Raw genomic sequence first — 18,858 nt, forward strand, 5'->3', positions numbered from 1 at the left:
GGGGATTCCCTCGCCCTCATTGGAGCACGTAACTTTGAATATTGTGACTGCGTCCTTACTAAAGATTTCGAAGATTCGTGAGAGGATCTATTACAACCATTGAACGTACATGATACCCTTACCGGGTTGGAATTATCACCGGTTAAGTGGGACTACAATATTCGCCATCATTGCAAGAAAGCCCTGAAGAGTCAGAGCAATCTGTACTCTGACGAAACACGTGTCGGCTGGCGAAAAGATTTTTGGGCAATAAAACAGCAGAATATTGCTCAAACAAAAGAAGCGGAAACATTTATTTTCTAGGATGAAATTTATTGATGTCTGTTCATAATACAATTTGTACCTTAATTGATTTGTGTGTGCATAGGAAATTGCGTTGTACTTCCTCCTCAACATCCCCGGCATCGAAGATGTCCACAGGCGCCGGTGCAGTTTGCTTGGCCTCCTGGCGCGCAGCGCGTCGATGCTTAAGCGTCTTCTTGGACCTGAAACGGGAACAAGCCATGCAACTGGCTTCATCATGGTCCGGCGACAGACACTTGTTGCACACCGGGTGGACATCGATGTGGGGATACTTGGAGTTGCAGACGGGACATCTCTTTAACGGGCTCCGTTCTATGATGAGTAGTCAATAGGGTCTGTGGCGTCGACTGGGTCCTCCGCGCCGAAAGCACGCGGTTGTATGGAATCCGGCTCGGAACCGAGCTGGAAGAACTAGGCACCCAACGCAAGACTATACCGACGAAGAAAACTAAAGACCTTTTGGCCTTAAGAAAGTTTATCGAATCCGACTAAAGGGAACCAATATACATCCGAACCCAATGGCGGAAAAAAACAATCTGAGGATGGAGTCGATGCCCATGCACACTGTAGTCCAGGGGACTAGCCACCTATCTCGTGATACTTCGAAGACTCTTCCAGGACAACAATGAGCGATCATCCGGACCAAACACTAGGCGGCGATCTATGCACAGATATGAATTCAGCAGCCCACATGCCTCGAACACACAGGTACCCGGTAAAGGCCTTGAGGAAAATCCAGTTATGGAAACACTTCTGAAAATTTGCTGTATAATATGTCAAATGTCCAATTGTGTTATGTAAAAATTGTATATAATTGTGTGTAATGAATTTATTTTTATATATGTATGACAATGTGTAAATCTTGGACTATCTCAAATGTGTATAAAGTGATGAAACTTAATACGTCAAAATAATTGATCAATACCCAATAACTAATTATTTAGGGTATATAATCTGCTTCGAATAAAAGAGTAGCAGGATTTAATCGTGACCGGGTGTCCTTTGATTATAATTAGTAAATGAGATGAGGCCTAGGCCTTTCTTTCTCTTTTGTACCTACTGCTATGTTATTTATTTATTTACGGAGGTAACCATTCCGACGACGGGGAATGATACAAGCTATGGGAATCTATGAGAGTTCAAATACCGGAGTAAGCAGCAGATATATTAACGGCTACCTAGAGTGCTGCTCTCCTCCACATCTTTGGGCAAGCCTGCACCAAAGCCAGCAGTTTGTCAACCATTCTGCGTGATCAAGGCTTCAATCTCTACTCTGGGACAGACAGCGAAAATATTGGTAGGAACCTCATGCATAGCCCCAGGCTAAGCTGACATTCCTGAGGCCATGTAGACCAAGCTCTTGACATTTTCTTATTCTCATTAATGCCCAAGTTTCAAAGCCTCATTATTTTCTTTATTCTTTCAATTGAAGTTAAAAATGCTTTAGTAAGAAGGTGTTTTCGCCCACATGCACTTTCAGCGATCCAGCAAATGCATGGAAAAATTCAATTGTTAACTAATATCAGAAAATCTACTTGCTTTTATTATGTTGCTAAATGTTGGACTTGGCCCTTAGGGCGGGTTCCCCCCTAATCTTTTTGCTTTTATTTGTGACCCTGTGTTAGTGATTTTTGGGTCTCTGCGCACTTTTCCCTGGGTCCCAGAGTGAAAGTGCGTGCATGTAGTATGGCTGGCCTGCCCTCCCATAGGAATGCATGGGGAATGTGTGTGTCCCTGGTAGTTCCTGATGCGTGGGGAGTGCAGGCTCGAATTTAGTATGTGTAAACTCGTGAGAGTGAATGCTGCGAGATGGTGTATGCGGCATGTATGTGTCTAGAAGGGAAGTGCTACTTCTGGACATTGAGATATGTGTGCAGTGAGGGTGCTGGAGCGTGATTGGCTGGAGCTGGCTGGCATGCCAGGCTCCAGGAAGTCTGGATGGGTCTGCCGGTGGTGAGTGGGAGATTAGCATGAGTGATGTGTGGGAGGAGTGTACCTGTGTCCTGGATGGGCTGGGTTTTCCCCACACAATGCTGGCTCCGCCCCCCTGTGGTGTGTCTAACGACCCTAGCCTCCCCAGTGAATGGAATGGGTGGTTGGGCCATCAAGAGTGCTCCAGAACCAGCTGCGACTGGTTTCTCCCCCACCCTGCACCTTAGACAAAGGAATGAGGTGTATAAAAATGGGGCTGTGTCCCCACAGAAATTGTTCTCTTCCAGGATCCTGAGGGGGCTGTTGCTGCTGCTGCTGGGCCAGAGGACCGCCACTTGGGCTGTCTCCCTGCCTGGAGACCCAGTGTGCTGGCTCTGGGCCCAGCCTTGCCCCCCTGGAAGGACTTGTGCTGGACTCTGTTGTCCCTAGCGCTGGTGAGCGCTTCCTGAATTTCCTAGCGCCTGGGAGTGCTTCGTTTTGCTTATAGCGCTGAGCGCGCTTTATTGCGACCCCCTAGCGCTTGGGAGCGCTGTCGTTTTCGGCCGGTGCCCACCCGGCGTGTGCCCGCTTGATTGGCCGATTTTGAAGTCCCCTGGCGAGTGCCCACCTCGCAAGGGACCTGGCCGCCATAACGAGTGCCACCTCGTTTTGTTTATTGAAGAAGCCGGAGCCCACCCGGCATTGCCCAGAATTGTGAAGTCTCCCTCGGGCCGCCGCTCTGCCTACGGCGACCCGGAAGTCCCGCCTCCATCCCCCCCCAGCGCCGCGCTGCTATTGGTTGCAGCGTGACCCGGAAGCCAGGCAAGTGGCAGCGCGACGGGGCCAGGCGGAGAAGCAGGAAGCAGCCTGCACGTCCTGCCGAGGCTCCCGAGTGAGAGGAGAGCCCCGGACTTCTGGCCCGTCTCGTGGGAGAGGCGGGAGCCTTCCAGCTGCAGCCTGTGAGGAGAGTCCCGAGGAGCGGGAGCTCTCTGCCGACAGCCGCCGCAGCAGCTACCGACAGCCGGTGAGTGAGCAACTGGGAAAGGGGGGGCCGTCGGGGTACATTGCTGGTGCCCGCGCCCCTCCCCTTTGGTGTGTCGAGCCTGCAGAAGGCTCCAAAAGGCGACAGCTGGGCATAGAGCCTGCGAGGCTCAAGGGGGCAATTGCACGCTCAGAGTCCCCCGTGGGAGACTCCACCAAGGCGGCACACTTGTGTAGAGCCCAGTGAGGCTCTGGAGGGCCACATTTATTTCTTAGGGCCCGGAGAGAGGCCCCAGGCGCCAAAGTTGTTTTGAAGAGCCCAGAGAGGCTCTTGAGCCCCCCATTGTTGTTTAAGAGCCCAGAGAGGCTCCACAGCGCCACATTTGTGTTAAGAGCCCAGCGAGGCTCTAGGGGGCACATCTTTGCTCTAGGGCACAGAGCCTGCGAGGCTCCCACGTGTGTTTTGCCCCATCAATTGCTACACAGTTGCCCAGCACTTTGTGGGCAACTGCAACGTTTAGGCCCCCTGACATTGGACACAGGGCGTCCTAGCCCCAACAAGGCCAGAGGGCCTAGGGACAGTCACAGGTGGTGACTTACGTGAGTTTGGCGCAATTGTACTTTCTGCACCTCTGAATGTATTGTTGATGCATCATGTGTTTTCCTCCTTACACCGCTGAATGAATGTTATGCATTGCATCATGTGTTATGTTCTTACACCCCTACAGGTAGTGTAATATGTAGGTGGTTGTTTCCTTCTTGCTAGTACAGGGGGTGCTAGCAGAGCCCAGGTTCCCTAGTGTAATCTCCTAAGATAGTGAGGGTTGCATAGGTGGTGCTCACCTGGTACCAGTAGTGACTGGTTGTATGTTATTTTTGTGCTACAGTGATAATTCTATGATCTAAAAAGTGCTATTTCTAAAAGTGTCATTTCTAAAAGTGCATACCCTTGACAGTGGTCCAGGTGGCCCTGTCCTGTACATTATCCCCTGTAAATTCTGCCCGTGCCTCTGGCAAAATGTAAAGTGTGTGTTTTATCTAATGTATGTTTATTGGAATACAAAGGCTATTTTTATATAACCTTGTGTGGAGTGTTTCTTTGTGGTGGGCCTTGGGTGTTGTTGCTGGGGTGCATGCGCAAATACTTAACTTACATCGCCTCCAAGTTTAGCCTTGACTGCTCGCGCCACGTTACCTAGAGGGCGAGTAGGGGTTGCCTTGGTGTGTGACTCCCTTGCCCTGACACTTAGAACTGGCGATCCCTGACTGACCTCGACGCGAGTCTTGGCCGGCCAGGGTCCCGGTTCTAACATTGGCGGCAAGCGGTGAGGATAAGGATTTGTGTTTGCGTTGTACCACAGTGGCAACTGGCCACTACAAAGCTCTGCATTTTAGATGACCACATTGTTGGGGATTATTGTGTTTTGGTGAAGTTCCATTATTGTTTCTTCTCCTGGAGAGTGTCATTTGATAATTGTGTTCAGTACATTTGTCCCCCGCCCTGCTTCCAGAGTTTGGTACCTGTGTCACTTGTGGTCAGGTTGAGAAGTCAGGGGTGGTAGAAACTGCCTTACCGATCCGAGGGGAGGGTGTGTGTGGATGAATGGTGTGTTTCCCTGGACGCATGAGTGAGTTCTTTTTTTTTTTTAAGGAGAGTGTGGAAGTTTTGGAATTGTGTACTTTTACTTCAGATTGCTAGTTCCCTTGTGTTGCACGTGTTTGTGAGCATCCTGTCAAGATGGAATCTCCTTTTAACCTTTGTGGCCTGTTTAAGTACAGTGTGCATGAGTTGGTACGGTTATGTAAGGAGAGAGACATCCCAGTGAGTGAGTCATACACCCAGTCCAAGCTTAGGGATAACATGATCCTGTGGCAGAAGAGTGACTGGGAGCGTGAGCACAGTGAGAGGGAGAGGGCCCGGACCGCACACCATGAGGGTGGTGGGTCTGAGGGGAGCCCTGAAGAGTCTGATGTGGAGAGTGAGTTTGACAGTGGATGGGCGCCAGCAGAGAGCGAGTACCCCCTAGATAGGGAGTCCCTTGCTGGGTCCAGTGTCAGATGTAGCACCCCATCCCTTTCCCTGTCCCCAGAGGAGTGGGTGGATAGGAGAGAAGAGAGGGAGCACCAGCTGGCCATAGAGAAGCTCAGGTTAGAGCATGCCTGGAAGATGGCGCAGCTGGGTGTGAATGAGCGGATTGCAGAGGCTGAGAGGGCCTTGGCCAGGGAGAAGATAGCCCTAGAGTGTAGGTTATCCCCTGACTGCAGTCATAATTTTCTGGATCCCCCAGGGAGGGTTGAGTCCAGTGGTGGCAGCTATTTGAATCTCAGTGCAGGAAATCCCACTCCCAGTTCCCAGAGTCTGGTACCTGTTTCCCCAGAGGAGGAGTATAGGTTGAGATTCAGGGGCAGTAGGAAACTGTCTCACCAGTCTTGGGGGGAGTTTGTGGATGAATGTCAAGGTGCACTGGCTGAATGGTTAGAGGTTCACATGGAATCTGAGTTTGACAAACTATTTGATCTGGTTCTAAGAGAGCAGGTGCTTAGTAGTTGTTTGCCAGAGTTGCGCCTACACCTGTTGGAATGTGGGTTGACTGATCCGGACACCCTTGCAGAAGAAGCAGAGCGCTGGGAGAGTGCCAGAGGTTCTGTAGAGTCATTGGAGAGTGAGTCCAACTGTAGTGGTATAGGTATCTTCCAGCCCAGCGTGGTGGAAGAGGCTCAGTGTAGCCCAGCTAGGTCCCAGTATAGTGAGAGAGGTGGAGGGGCTGACTACCTGGCTCAGTGGAGCAGGAGTCAGTGGGTGGCTGAGAGCCCCCAGAGGCCCGAAGCCCTGTCTCAGAACTTGGGTGGTTTCTTGAGGGAACACCAGGTTAGGGACCTAGGCTGTCCTGGTAGTACACTTGAGGAGGATCTCCTAGTGTCTAGGGAACCTGGAGCGTCTGTAACTAGAGCTCCAGGGGTTCCAGTGTCCGGCAGTGCTACTCCAGGAGGGAGTGCACAGAAGTCCGAAGTGAGGAGTGATTGGGGGATGAGTTTCCCAGTGGATGCACCAGTGGACCAGAGACTAGCCAGTTGGGCTAGATCTTCTTGGGTGGACCCGGGTGGCGCCACTTCTGTGCTGGGGGATCTTTGCGCACTGTCAGGTGGACAGGAGGCGGGAGATCTGCGCCAGGCAGACAGTCACACGACACATGGGTCATGTGTCAGCCTCTGGGGGATTGTGTGTGAATCCCCAGAAGTCCCGGAGTGCCAGGCAATTGTTCCACCAAAGGTTTTAGACCGGCGGGTGGATGGCCAGGTTCAGGATCAGCCTGACCTGAAGGGTAGGACGACTGTAACCAGTGTCCTGACCGGTTCTTCTTCCAGAGGAACTTCTCCAGTTGGGAGAGGGCAGACCTCTGGAAGGGGGTGCAGAGGGTGGGAAAGCCCACCTCTGACCCCGGTGCAACCTGAGGGGTTAAACCCTAGGTTGGAATGGCGTTCTGGGTGTCCCCCTCGCACGAGGAGGAGGAACCCTAGGAGAAGAGGTAAGGGGAGGAGAGCCTTCCCTGAGACTCCTGGTCCGCCTGAGGTTGTAGACCAAAGGCTGGTGAACCAGTGGCAGTCTAGTCCTGTCTTGCAGACAGGGAGAGTGGAGAATGGACACTATGTGCCAGGGGTTACTACCCCCCGCTCTGCGAATTGGCAAGGACCGGTGGCACCTGGGTGGCCCAGGGCCTGGTCCTGGCCGCGGACAGCTGAGGAGTACCAGTGGGGTAGCCCAGTTGGTCCTTACAGTAGCTTTAGAAGGAACCCTAGGGGTTCACTGTGGCATAGAACAGGAGGGTGTCCCGGCAGTGGCGGGCCTGCGTCCGTGTTCTATCGCCCCAAGCAGGGAAGTCCATCACGGTGGTGATTGTTCTCCCCTGCGTTTTGGCTGGAAGGGGGTTGTGTTGGACTTGGCCCTTAGGGCGGGTTCCCCCCTAATCTTTTTGCTTTTATTTGTGACCCTGTGTTAGTGATTTTTGGGTCTCTGCGCACTTTTCCCTGGGTCCCAGAGTGAAAGTGCGTGCATGTAGTATGGCTGGCCTGCCCTCCCATAGGAATGCATGGGGAATGTGTGTGTCCCTGGTAGTTCCTGATGCGTGGGGAGTGCAGGCTCGAATTTAGTATGTGTAAACTCGTGAGAGTGAATGCTGCGAGATGGTGTATGCGGCATGTATGTGTCTAGAAGGGAAGTGCTACTTCTGGACATTGAGATATGTGTGCAGTGAGGGTGCTGGAGCGTGATTGGCTGGAGCTGGCTGGCATGCCAGGCTCCAGGAAGTCTGGATGGGTCTGCCGGTGGTGAGTGGGAGATTAGCATGAGTGATGTGTGGGAGGAGTGTACCTGTGTCCTGGATGGGCTGGGTTTTCCCCACACAATGCTGGCTCCGCCCCCCTGTGGTGTGTCTAACGACCCTAGCCTCCCCAGTGAATGGAATGGGTGGTTGGGCCATCAAGAGTGCTCCAGAACCAGCTGCGACTGGTTTCTCCCCCACCCTGCACCTTAGACAAAGGAATGAGGTGTATAAAAATGGGGCTGTGTCCCCACAGAAATTGTTCTCTTCCAGGATCCTGAGGGGGCTGTTGCTGCTGCTGCTGGGCCAGAGGACCGCCACTTGGGCTGTCTCCCTGCCTGGAGACCCAGTGTGCTGGCTCTGGGCCCAGCCTTGCCCCCCTGGAAGGACTTGTGCTGGACTCTGTTGTCCCTAGCGCTGGTGAGCGCTTCCTGAATTTCCTAGCGCCTGGGAGTGCTTCGTTTTGCTTATAGCGCTGAGCGCGCTTTATTGCGACCCCCTAGCGCTTGGGAGCGCTGTCGTTTTCGGCCGGTGCCCACCCGGCGTGTGCCCGCTTGATTGGCCGATTTTGAAGTCCCCTGGCGAGTGCCCACCTCGCAAGGGACCTGGCCGCCATAACGAGTGCCACCTCGTTTTGTTTATTGAAGAAGCCGGAGCCCACCCGGCATTGCCCAGAATTGTGAAGTCTCCCTCGGGCCGCCGCTCTGCCTACGGCGACCCGGAAGTCCCGCCTCCATCCCCCCCCAGCGCCGCGCTGCTATTGGTTGCAGCGTGACCCGGAAGCCAGGCAAGTGGCAGCGCGACGGGGCCAGGCGGAGAAGCAGGAAGCAGCCTGCACGTCCTGCCGAGGCTCCCGAGTGAGAGGAGAGCCCCGGACTTCTGGCCCGTCTCGTGGGAGAGGCGGGAGCCTTCCAGCTGCAGCCTGTGAGGAGAGTCCCGAGGAGCGGGAGCTCTCTGCCGACAGCCGCCGCAGCAGCTACCGACAGCCGGTGAGTGAGCAACTGGGAAAGGGGGGGCCGTCGGGGTACATTGCTGGTGCCCGCGCCCCTCCCCTTTGGTGTGTCGAGCCTGCAGAAGGCTCCAAAAGGCGACAGCTGGGCATAGAGCCTGCGAGGCTCAAGGGGGCAATTGCACGCTCAGAGTCCCCCGTGGGAGACTCCACCAAGGCGGCACACTTGTGTAGAGCCCAGTGAGGCTCTGGAGGGCCACATTTATTTCTTAGGGCCCGGAGAGAGGCCCCAGGCGCCAAAGTTGTTTTGAAGAGCCCAGAGAGGCTCTTGAGCCCCCCATTGTTGTTTAAGAGCCCAGAGAGGCTCCACAGCGCCACATTTGTGTTAAGAGCCCAGCGAGGCTCTAGGGGGCACATCTTTGCTCTAGGGCACAGAGCCTGCGAGGCTCCCACGTGTGTTTTGCCCCATCAATTGCTACACAGTTGCCCAGCACTTTGTGGGCAACTGCAACGTTTAGGCCCCCTGACATTGGACACAGGGCGTCCTAGCCCCAACAAGGCCAGAGGGCCTAGGGACAGTCACAGGTGGTGACTTACGTGAGTTTGGCGCAATTGTACTTTCTGCACCTCTGAATGTATTGTTGATGCATCATGTGTTTTCCTCCTTACACCGCTGAATGAATGTTATGCATTGCATCATGTGTTATGTTCTTACACCCCTACAGGTAGTGTAATATGTAGGTGGTTGTTTCCTTCTTGCTAGTACAGGGGGTGCTAGCAGAGCCCAGGTTCCCTAGTGTAATCTCCTAAGATAGTGAGGGTTGCATAGGTGGTGCTCACCTGGTACCAGTAGTGACTGGTTGTATGTTATTTTTGTGCTACAGTGATAATTCTATGATCTAAAAAGTGCTATTTCTAAAAGTGTCATTTCTAAAAGTGCATACCCTTGACAGTGGTCCAGGTGGCCCTGTCCTGTACATTATCCCCTGTAAATTCTGCCCGTGCCTCTGGCAAAATGTAAAGTGTGTGTTTTATCTAATGTATGTTTATTGGAATACAAAGGCTATTTTTATATAACCTTGTGTGGAGTGTTTCTTTGTGGTGGGCCTTGGGTGTTGTTGCTGGGGTGCATGCGCAAATACTTAACTTACATCGCCTCCAAGTTTAGCCTTGACTGCTCGCGCCACGTTACCTAGAGGGCGAGTAGGGGTTGCCTTGGTGTGTGACTCCCTTGCCCTGACACTTAGAACTGGCGATCCCTGACTGACCTCGACGCGAGTCTTGGCCGGCCAGGGTCCCGGGTCTAACACTAAAGTATTATTTACAGATCGCAACAGAGTATAACTGAAAGTATCCTTGCAATTACTATGTAGGGAAACGGAATAAGAAAAATCAGAATTAAAATGATCACCAGTGCACTTAACATTGTAAGATGCCGTGGTCAACCAAGTGTTTAACAGCCTTCTCGTTTCGGCAAAAAAAAAATTCAATATGTACATCAACAAGGCTTGGTATGTTCAATTATCCTTTGCAAGTTTCCAGAGGCACTGAATGGGGAAGAAATTCCATTAAGGAGCAAAGATTTACACATCATGCTTGCAAATAATGTCCTGTAGAACCGCAATCAAGTCCTCATTGCACAAATGAGCGATTTGGAGACAAAAGCTATTCACCAGTCACTAAACTTTGTCAGCATTTATAATTTTTATAGGTTCACATGCTCTGATAATTCAAGTCCGGGAATGAGAGATGCTTAGTATGTCGCTGCATAACAGAGACAAAGCAGCACTTCACAGCAAACAGCAGCACTTCACAGCAAACAGCTTGGAAAGCAAACACAAAACCACTGCATATTCAAATACACGTTAAGCCATGCCTTTACTTATGAAATACTTGTCTAAATTGTAAGGCTAAATACCTCTTATGTTTCATTACTAAGCTAGGCTCTCACACTATTGTTAATAACCTACAAGACAGACTTGCAAATTGGTTGTCTTGCTACTGCCCCCAAATTCCAGAGTGAAATTGTCTGGTTTCCACACCTTGCAGCCTCAATGCAGTCTTGAACCCATGCCCAGCAAGAAAGTAGGGAAAGGTCTATCCAGGTCACACCAGGTAAGGTGACTGCTAGGACATCTAACTGTTGATACATCCTCTACGTTTGATGCTTCTTGTTCTCTATGAAGCCCAAGCACTCAAGGTAAACTTTCCTCAGTATTTCTCTTAGGACTCATCACTATGCCTCCCTCTATCCTTCTTTCTACTTTTTTATCTTCAGAACTTTGAGGTATCCTTCCGCCTGTACTAAGCATTACAGTAAGTGCAGAAAGTCTCAGCCTAGTTATTAATTTGGAGAATGCCAATCTAGGAAGTGTCTCATGTTGGACAGCCTTCAGATTCTACTGTTGCAGCTCCAGAAGAGGGATTGATGATACAATCAACACCACATGTGGTTGTCTTCTTTCCACGTGAAGAAAAGAGGATATAGGTCGACAAACTAGACCGCCCAGAGCTAGCATACAGAGAGATTCATTCCCCACAGAAGGAAAACACCCAATAATAGTGAGTCCTAAACATCCTCGAAGGATACTGGTACACATCCCAGGTGTAACTGGTAAGACTTAAACCTTTGTTTCAGTTCCCATATGGGGACACATCATCTTAGTCAGAAAGGATCAGAAACTATTCTATTGCCAATTCTTTGTAAGACCAGACACAAAGTGTTGGCTTTTTGCCAATCATCTTCTCAAAAGTTTTTCCATTTCTCACACTGAATCCCACTGAAATAGGATAAGGTTTAGCAGCAATGACTTGAAACCGGTTGACCAGGAGCACAAACTAGCAGTTTTATTACTCAGTTACTACATGATAACTTTGCTGAGCCATGTATCTGTCACAATTCTTATGGCTCTTCCAAAGAAAGCAAAAGAAAACAGACATGCCTTTCTTCCCGTCACTATAAATATCAGAAGCTGTTTCTTCGCACTGATGGAAGAATTTGAAGAATAATGGGATGGTTGGGTGGGAGGAAGCCAACATTATAATAGCAGCAAGAAGAACCAGCACCTGCTAAGACTTTTTAAATGTCATTGTAAGAACGTTGGTGATCTATCTACAGTCCTAGCCCTAACTTCCAACCAAAAGAAAGCTCTTCACCCTAGCATTCAAATCAAAAAGCTATCTAGCAGTCAAAGAGAGCTCACAAAAATGGATCCTCAAAATAGACTCCACTGTTGAGGTGATCAGAGAGACTACCAAAATCCCCTAAAGTATCCATATAAATTATAAATTAAGCAGCTGTTACCTCAATATTAAAGAGTTCCTTTTAGGTCTTTCCTACATCATTTAAAGTTACTTCTGACAAAGCAAAAAATAACTGGTTTTGAGTGAAAAGCTAGGTCAGACAGATCACCATGAGAGAAAAATAAAAACATTGACCTTTCCTTATCGAAATGTCAGCCTAAAATGTAGCGAAAGAAACATTTGGACACTGTAGAACTATAAGAATTGGTAAACAAGCATTTACAATGCAATGGTTTCGCCTTTGTTAAAGTTTGAGCTTTTGGTATTGCTTTTGACAAATGGTCTTTTCTAACTTCTTTGAATTATGTGTAAAACGTTGATGTGTTTTACTTTACACAGAAATATGGAGTGCCTCTCTGGAAAACACCCTCGCTGCACACGCCCTCTTTACACATGCCTTATCTTCACTTGCCCTCTCTACACATGGCCCTGTGCAGGGAGATTATATGGAGAGAGGCATATGCAGAGTGGCCGTGTGTTGAGAGGCCGTGTGTTGAGAGGCTGTGTGCAGTGATAGCGCATGTTGAGAAGGTATATGCAAAGAAGAGTGGGGAGGATACAGAGGTAGGGTAGGAAGGCGAAAATGCAAGGAGGAGTGTGAGGTCAGAAAATAGTGGGAGAGCAAGAGAGAGGACAGAAGGGAAAGGGAGGGCATGTAGGAGGGCAAGAGTAAGAAGAAAGAAGGGAGAGAGGTCAAAAGGAAGAGAGGGCAGGAGAGAGAGGGAAGGCAAGAAGGAAAAGAGGCAGAAGGGAGAGGGAGGGCAAGAAGGAGTGGGAGGACAGGAGGGAAGGTAGGAGTGTGTGAGAGAGGGCAGAAAGGAGAGGGCGGCAGGTAGGAGAGGGAGGGCGGGAAGGAGAAGGAGGGCTAGAGGAGGAGAGGACAGGAAAGAGAGAACAAGAGAGATGGAGGGCAAGAAGGTGAAAGAGCAGAAGAGAGATGTGGAAAGGGAGGGCAGGAGGGAGTAAGAAGGCAGAAAAGAGAGGGATGGCAGAAGAGAGAGCAAGAAGGAGGGCAGAGGGAATAGAGTGAGAGAAGGCAGAAGGGATAGGGAGGACAGGAAAGAAGAAGAGAGCAGGAAGGAGGGCAGGAGCGAGAGAGTGTGCAAAAAGGAAATATAAAGAGAGAAGAAGGATAGAGAGTGAAGAGAAAATGCACGGTGCTTTGTCATCTGCAAATCATTAAGTACATTAAACATATTTGATAGTACCTTAGCCAGTCTGACCTGCTTATTAACCGTATTCCCTTATGTTATCACCAACAGTGTTGTCCTTTAGAATTTTTATACTCCAACACCGAATAAAAAAAAAAAGTAAATGTATGGAATGCCCAAAACCAGGTGTGTTCAAGCAATGTGATAACAGGTATGAAGATCATGATCTAACACAATGTTCTTTGTCTATCAACCATGGGAGGAGAGGATATAAGCTTGGTATTGTATATGTTACAAGTGTAGCGCGGTTTCCGATGTCTCCTCTAAACAGAATCATGGTTGTTCCCATTGGAACAGCGATTCCGCCAGGAGGAAACTGGAACATCACTGTCCTGAAAGATTCAAAGAATATGTCATGGATTAGTATTTATGTAAAAAACAAAAAAAAAGAAGGAGGTAGATGCGTTGTATATATTACACGTGTAGCGTGGTTTCGACGAGCACTCTTCTCTCTGTGCTCGTGGAAGATCACGCTCACTGGAATGTTCTCTTTCAAGGACTGGGGATCCGGGAGGCAGTTTAGCGGTGGTTAGAAAAGTATAATGTAACTTAGCTTCGACTTGAAAAGACGGATTAAACATCTCTACAAACTTTACTTTTGTTTCCTTCGTCATTTTAATTGGATGCATGCAGCTTTCCCTACACTTGGCCTGCCAGTGTTCGATTCAGTGGCCTACACAGGCTGTACACAGATCTCTGGAAGGGACAGATTGCCTGAGTGGGATTTGGTAAAGTGGCAATGTATCATCTTTCTGACATACGGCCTGCAGCAACTTGCACAAAACCTTAGTGGACACAGACCTCGGTTCCTACGCAAAACATCTAGTTCCTCATCAGGCAACTAGTTTTGTCATAAAGTGTTAATCTGTTGATGAACATTCAAGAAGCTCAAACCAAGATTCCCATGTCTCCTGTGATGCCACAGTTCAATCTCAAATACACATGCTTCTTTTTTTAGAGCACAAAGCTAAAAGTCAGCTTATAACAATAAGGATTTAACGTGGTTAAACATGAAATCAAGGACTAAAAGACCCAGGTGCCATGACTGCAAAACAAGACCAAAAATATCACTCCTCTACCACCATGCTTGACAGTTGATATGAAGTTTTCATTGGGATACACATGGTTTGGTTTTCATTAAACATCTTGTGCACCATAGCTGAACAACTCCACTTTGTCTAATCTGTCCAGAGGACTTTCCTCCAGAAGTGATCTGGTTCATTAAGGCGCTGTTCTAAAAACCCAAGCCATGCAACAATGTTGTCTTTGGAGAGAATTGATTTATCCTGTGAAAACCATACTTGTTCAGCCTCTAACCAATAATAGAATCATGAAATCTAAATGTTTGCCATGACCGGAGGTGGCGCATACGGTGTGAGGCCGCATGAAGGGAGCCTGTAACGCCTACTCCCCCCCCCCCCCCCCACGGCCCCCCATCGCCTGCTAATGCTATTCAGTGAGAGGCCAATCGAAGGGGGGGGGGAGCCTACAGTCGATAGTCAAGGACAAGGGGTCCCGAGTGTAGGGAGAAATGGCAGAAAACACTTGCTGGATGGCGTTTGCAATCAGGTCTTACCCTGCTTGTTCTGCTCCGGGAGGATAACTGAAATAAGATCTCAGGCTGCCACAGCGCGGTGCGCAGGCATTGGAAATGGGCTGGATGTTATCCGCCAAGGAGCTAACTAACATACGCACTCGCCACTCCTCAGCCCTTCAATTTTTGCAAGATGACCCCGGGGTAGGGTCCTCTCTTCATGTGCTTGAAATTGAAATAGGAGTGCAGGTACCCTGGGCCAGAGTACACCCTCGCAAAATAAAAGTAACCGTACACAGTAGAACCGCCGGGCCATGGAAGCACAGTTTCCCTTCACCTCTCGCAGACTGGTGTAATGTAGCATTACGCCGCCGGTGAGACACCAGCACACGAGAGATGCATCCCGGCCAGCGCAGCATATAAGAGAGGAGAATGACTCATCTCCCCGCGGGGGACGCGCAAAGCGAGGGAACCCCCGGGAGAGGTGAGCACCTAATTTAAGTCTGAGCTCCGCCCAGCACCCATCCTCCCTGGTTAGCTAGACTAACGCAAGATCCCGCAAGATGGTCGCAAACACAGAACTGACCCCGCAAGAACGTGGGATCCCGGAGCGGGCACGCACGGCGAACATGCGGGCCCCCTCGAGGCGTGTAACATACCTCCCCCCACACGCAAGACGTGAGAAGCTGCCTAAACTGCACGTGCTCAAAGAGCGAAGAGACCTCCGCTTCGCCAACTGAGTGTGTCTTGGGCTACCCGGTCCCCAGTCCGCTTCGAAATGGTGTCTGCACCATCCTTCAAATAGTGCACAATGACGTTCGCAGGGAAGGGGGGTGGAGGGTGGGGGTGGGGGGCCTGCTACCGAATGGCTGCGGGCGAGGCACCTATGCTGTCCCAGGCGACACTCATGGACCCAATGGTTGAGTGTCCCGTGTGAATGCACTGCCTGGAAGGACACAAAGGCAGAGGCTACCCCAAGCGCGGGCAGTGGCATTGCCATCTGTCCTCCGATTGATGCAGTGAGCACCTCTACTTGCGCTTTATAACCCGTTTACTCCTGTGTTGTACAGCTTGCTACCTCAGTACTTTGTACCCGCACGGTTGACAAATGTGCTACCTGCCTCGCAGGTTGTAGAGCCGGCAACCCGCTCGGACCTGCTACCCCAGCGCCAGGGCAGGCAGCTCTTGTCGATATGCCACGCCAACATGATGCAGCATACCTATTGTGTTGGTTCACATGTAACCGATCTGTCCTCTTCTGAAGCGCTCTAACTGAGGCACATATCTTGCTATGTGATACATCAACACCGATGCAGCACAGGGGCCCATAGTTCACGTGCTTGTATGCTTTTGTAACAGCACACGTCACTTACTTTCTCCTGTAACGTATCGTTTGCTACCTCGTCTTTTGTTTGCTCTTGATTCGTGCACAAGTCACCATTGCCATACTGACGCAAAGTTTGCTCTTGTAACCTGCTGACCTGTAATAGTTCCTCCTGTACCACTCCTGTTCCTATTGCGAAGCACTCCGACACCTTCGTAAAAGTCAGCGCTGTATAACGCCTAATTAAATAAGTACAAACAAGGGAAGGGGCATACTCCTTCGGTTATATTGCTAAGGGACATGTTCATGCTTCAATCGTTCCCCGCCTGGCAGCACCCCGTCGTATTGATGAGGCCCGAAGCATCGGTCCAGACGGGCCAACCAGCACCGGGTCAAAATTGAGCGGAGCCAAGTAAAAGTGTGACCGCTCCACCGAAAGCAACCAACAGAGGTAGCCCGCGCGCTGTTCTCTAATATGGTGGCGCTCTGAAACTCACCAGAGCGCCAGGGAGGGTGGCGCTGGGAGCAGCGCTAGCCACGTGTGTTGAGCCCCGCAGCGCCAGGATGCCCCAGTGATGGAGTTGCCGCCTTCTGCCCCCACATTGACAAACAGGCGAATGCCTTGCCAGAGGAGAGAGCATGGCTCCCAAACCAGGCAAACTCCCTGCTATCGCCGTCATCGAAGTGTGCCACCGGATTAGGAGCGATAGTTAATTTAGCTGCTCTGAGCCGGACCGCGGGAACAGCAAGACCAATGTGTGGAAATGGGAGCGGCGGGAGGAGTGAACTTAACAGCTGAATCCCGCCGCCCCCAACCAGAGTGCCAAGCAGTGCCTCGCGAGCCGGCCGGCACTCCCGGGCCCGCGCCACCCAGGACCCCATATCTCGCTGTAGGGAAGGGAGGGGGGGGGGGGGGGGTGGTATGGCAAGTTGGTGTGGGCATGAGCAATCTCACTTCCAACTCCGGCCCATCGCTATGGGGGACCGGAGAAATATGATGGCTGGCTCACAGGTAGAGACCACCCCATATCACCGGCCCTAAACCACCAAACCGCCTGCGCGTGTAATAGCGTGCATCCACTGCCCTGAAACCAGGGGTATTCGGAGAGGCCGTACTGGGGAGATCGTCGGGGCACTAGGTAGTGAAAACACTGGATGTTTCCTCAGGCCAACAGCAAAGGTGTCGGCAGAACGGGTTATTAGAACACGATATGAAACATGCTATGTCGGGAACCGAACCCTGCTATGCAAAGCGCCGGAGCGCATCGTCCCAGACCCCGAGGCTACCCCAGAGCGCTCCGATGCCGAAGTCGGGAGGGGACTTTGCCAGGGGGTGGTTGGAAGAGTTAGACAAAACTCCTTTGCGGACAATGCAGCGCAACAAAACGCCTTGTTGGCAGGCATGAGCCCAAACCACTGGACTACCCCCGCCCCCATCTAACACCGCAACCCTGCAGGGATGGGCCTGGAAATAGCTCCTGGGATGGGGTCCCCCCCCTCCCCCTCCCCCTCCCCGGCCAGCGTTGTGGGACCCAGAAAGGGGGGGGGGGGGTGGGCTTTGGTCAATATAAGTTTCGAGCGCTGACCTCCTAAAGTGTCCCTGTAGGACTTGGGTCCCACACACACAGGCAAACAGCAGTACTTGAGACTTAACATAAAATGGGAGGCACACGCACAGCGGGAAGCACACGGACAGCGGGAACGGGAAGAAGGACAGCGGGAGGGGGGTGCGGGAACACACGGAAAGCACTCACCTGGACCTCATCCGTTGGCGGTCGGCCGCGGAATGGCCAAAACAAACCTGGATAGCAACAAAAAATAAACCCCGCCCACGGCCGCGATTTCGATCGGAAAGGGGTGGAAAGGGAAGAAATCGCGGGAACGCCTACGAATCTGGTCCGGCCATGACGGACAGATCTCTGTCCCAATGGCTAGCCTCCATTTATGGAGCTAGCCAATGGAACAGAGGGCGTATTCTAAAGCCACATATTATTCTCATTAGGTTTTCACCTACGTGAAAAGCCTGCTGCGCAGGCTTTCACTTAGGCGAAACCTAAAAAAGGATCTCTTGGAAAAACTCAGTCCTTTGGCTTGTGTAACTAATAAGCACATAGGTCAAGGAAGTTACCATGCTATGAAAGGTTGTTCTTGATTTTTTCTATCACCAGAAAAAGTATCCTCAACTAGTGACTTCATGCACAAGAGTGTAGGATACACAAATGGTTCAACATGTGGTCAAGATTCTCAATCAGCTGTAAATATGAAGTTATTAGCATAGATCAGCATATATCCCAAGGCCACCACGTCTTCATCAAACTTGCATTCATGACATACCTCGACCTCTAGAAGTGCTGCGGCCTCGGGGAGGCCCTACAACTGTTCCGCCACCTCGTCCCATTAGCCTCAAGACTGCGGTACTGTTTACAGACATCGAGAAATTTCTCTGTTAAAACAAAGATTCATTTTAAATTAAAAAATGCATGTGAAAGGACAATATTTTTTTCTTGTGAGCCTGCTCCATCAATTCTCCCTTTCCCCCCATCTTCCCAAACCATTTCAGATATTTAACCTACACATTTGACATAAAAGAATGAAGGTTGTGAACATGTATGTAAATGCTGGTTGTGAAACTATCATCAAAATGTTCAGTGGCTAAACTGAACCTTTTTGTATGGATTAGATTTAGCAACCTGAATGATTAACATTTCTCTTGCTATGCATAATTTATAGTCGTTGGGTCAAAAAAGTGATATTGCTTTTCTCAACAACATTTGTTTCACTATGGGTAGAAACCATTCGGGGGCTAATGAACCAAATACTCCATTGTAGCACACCTCTCAGGGTAGCGAAGCAGAGTAGTCCAAGGCCTACTCAAAGAAGGTGGTGTGGGCTAGTAATCACTGTTCCCTGGTACACAATAATAACACTCAATAAATAACTGTTCAATCGGTGCATTTCCTTTAGAAAAGTAAAAGTACATTTAATACACACACATTCGACTCAATACTACACAGTAATTTACA

The 18,858-nt window shown here is 50.3% G+C and overlaps 1 protein-coding gene across 1 annotated transcript in view; it reads right to left on the bottom strand.

The window, feature by feature from the left end:
- GIGYF2 (GRB10 interacting GYF protein 2) overlaps positions 1-18,858 on the bottom strand; it is a 1,722,773-nt gene that overhangs the window by 1,416,570 nt on the left and 287,345 nt on the right. The window contains exon 5 of the mRNA XM_086942529.1: positions 18,170-18,278. Coding sequence (XP_086798655.1) covers positions 18,170-18,278 — 109 coding nt within the window. The remainder of the gene's footprint in view (positions 1-18,169; positions 18,279-18,858) is intronic.

Source organism: Lissotriton vulgaris, chromosome 11, assembly GCF_964263255.1.
Source record: "Lissotriton vulgaris chromosome 11, aLisVul1.2, whole genome shotgun sequence".
In the NCBI taxonomy this organism is placed as follows: Eukaryota; Metazoa; Chordata; class Amphibia; order Caudata; family Salamandridae; genus Lissotriton; species Lissotriton vulgaris.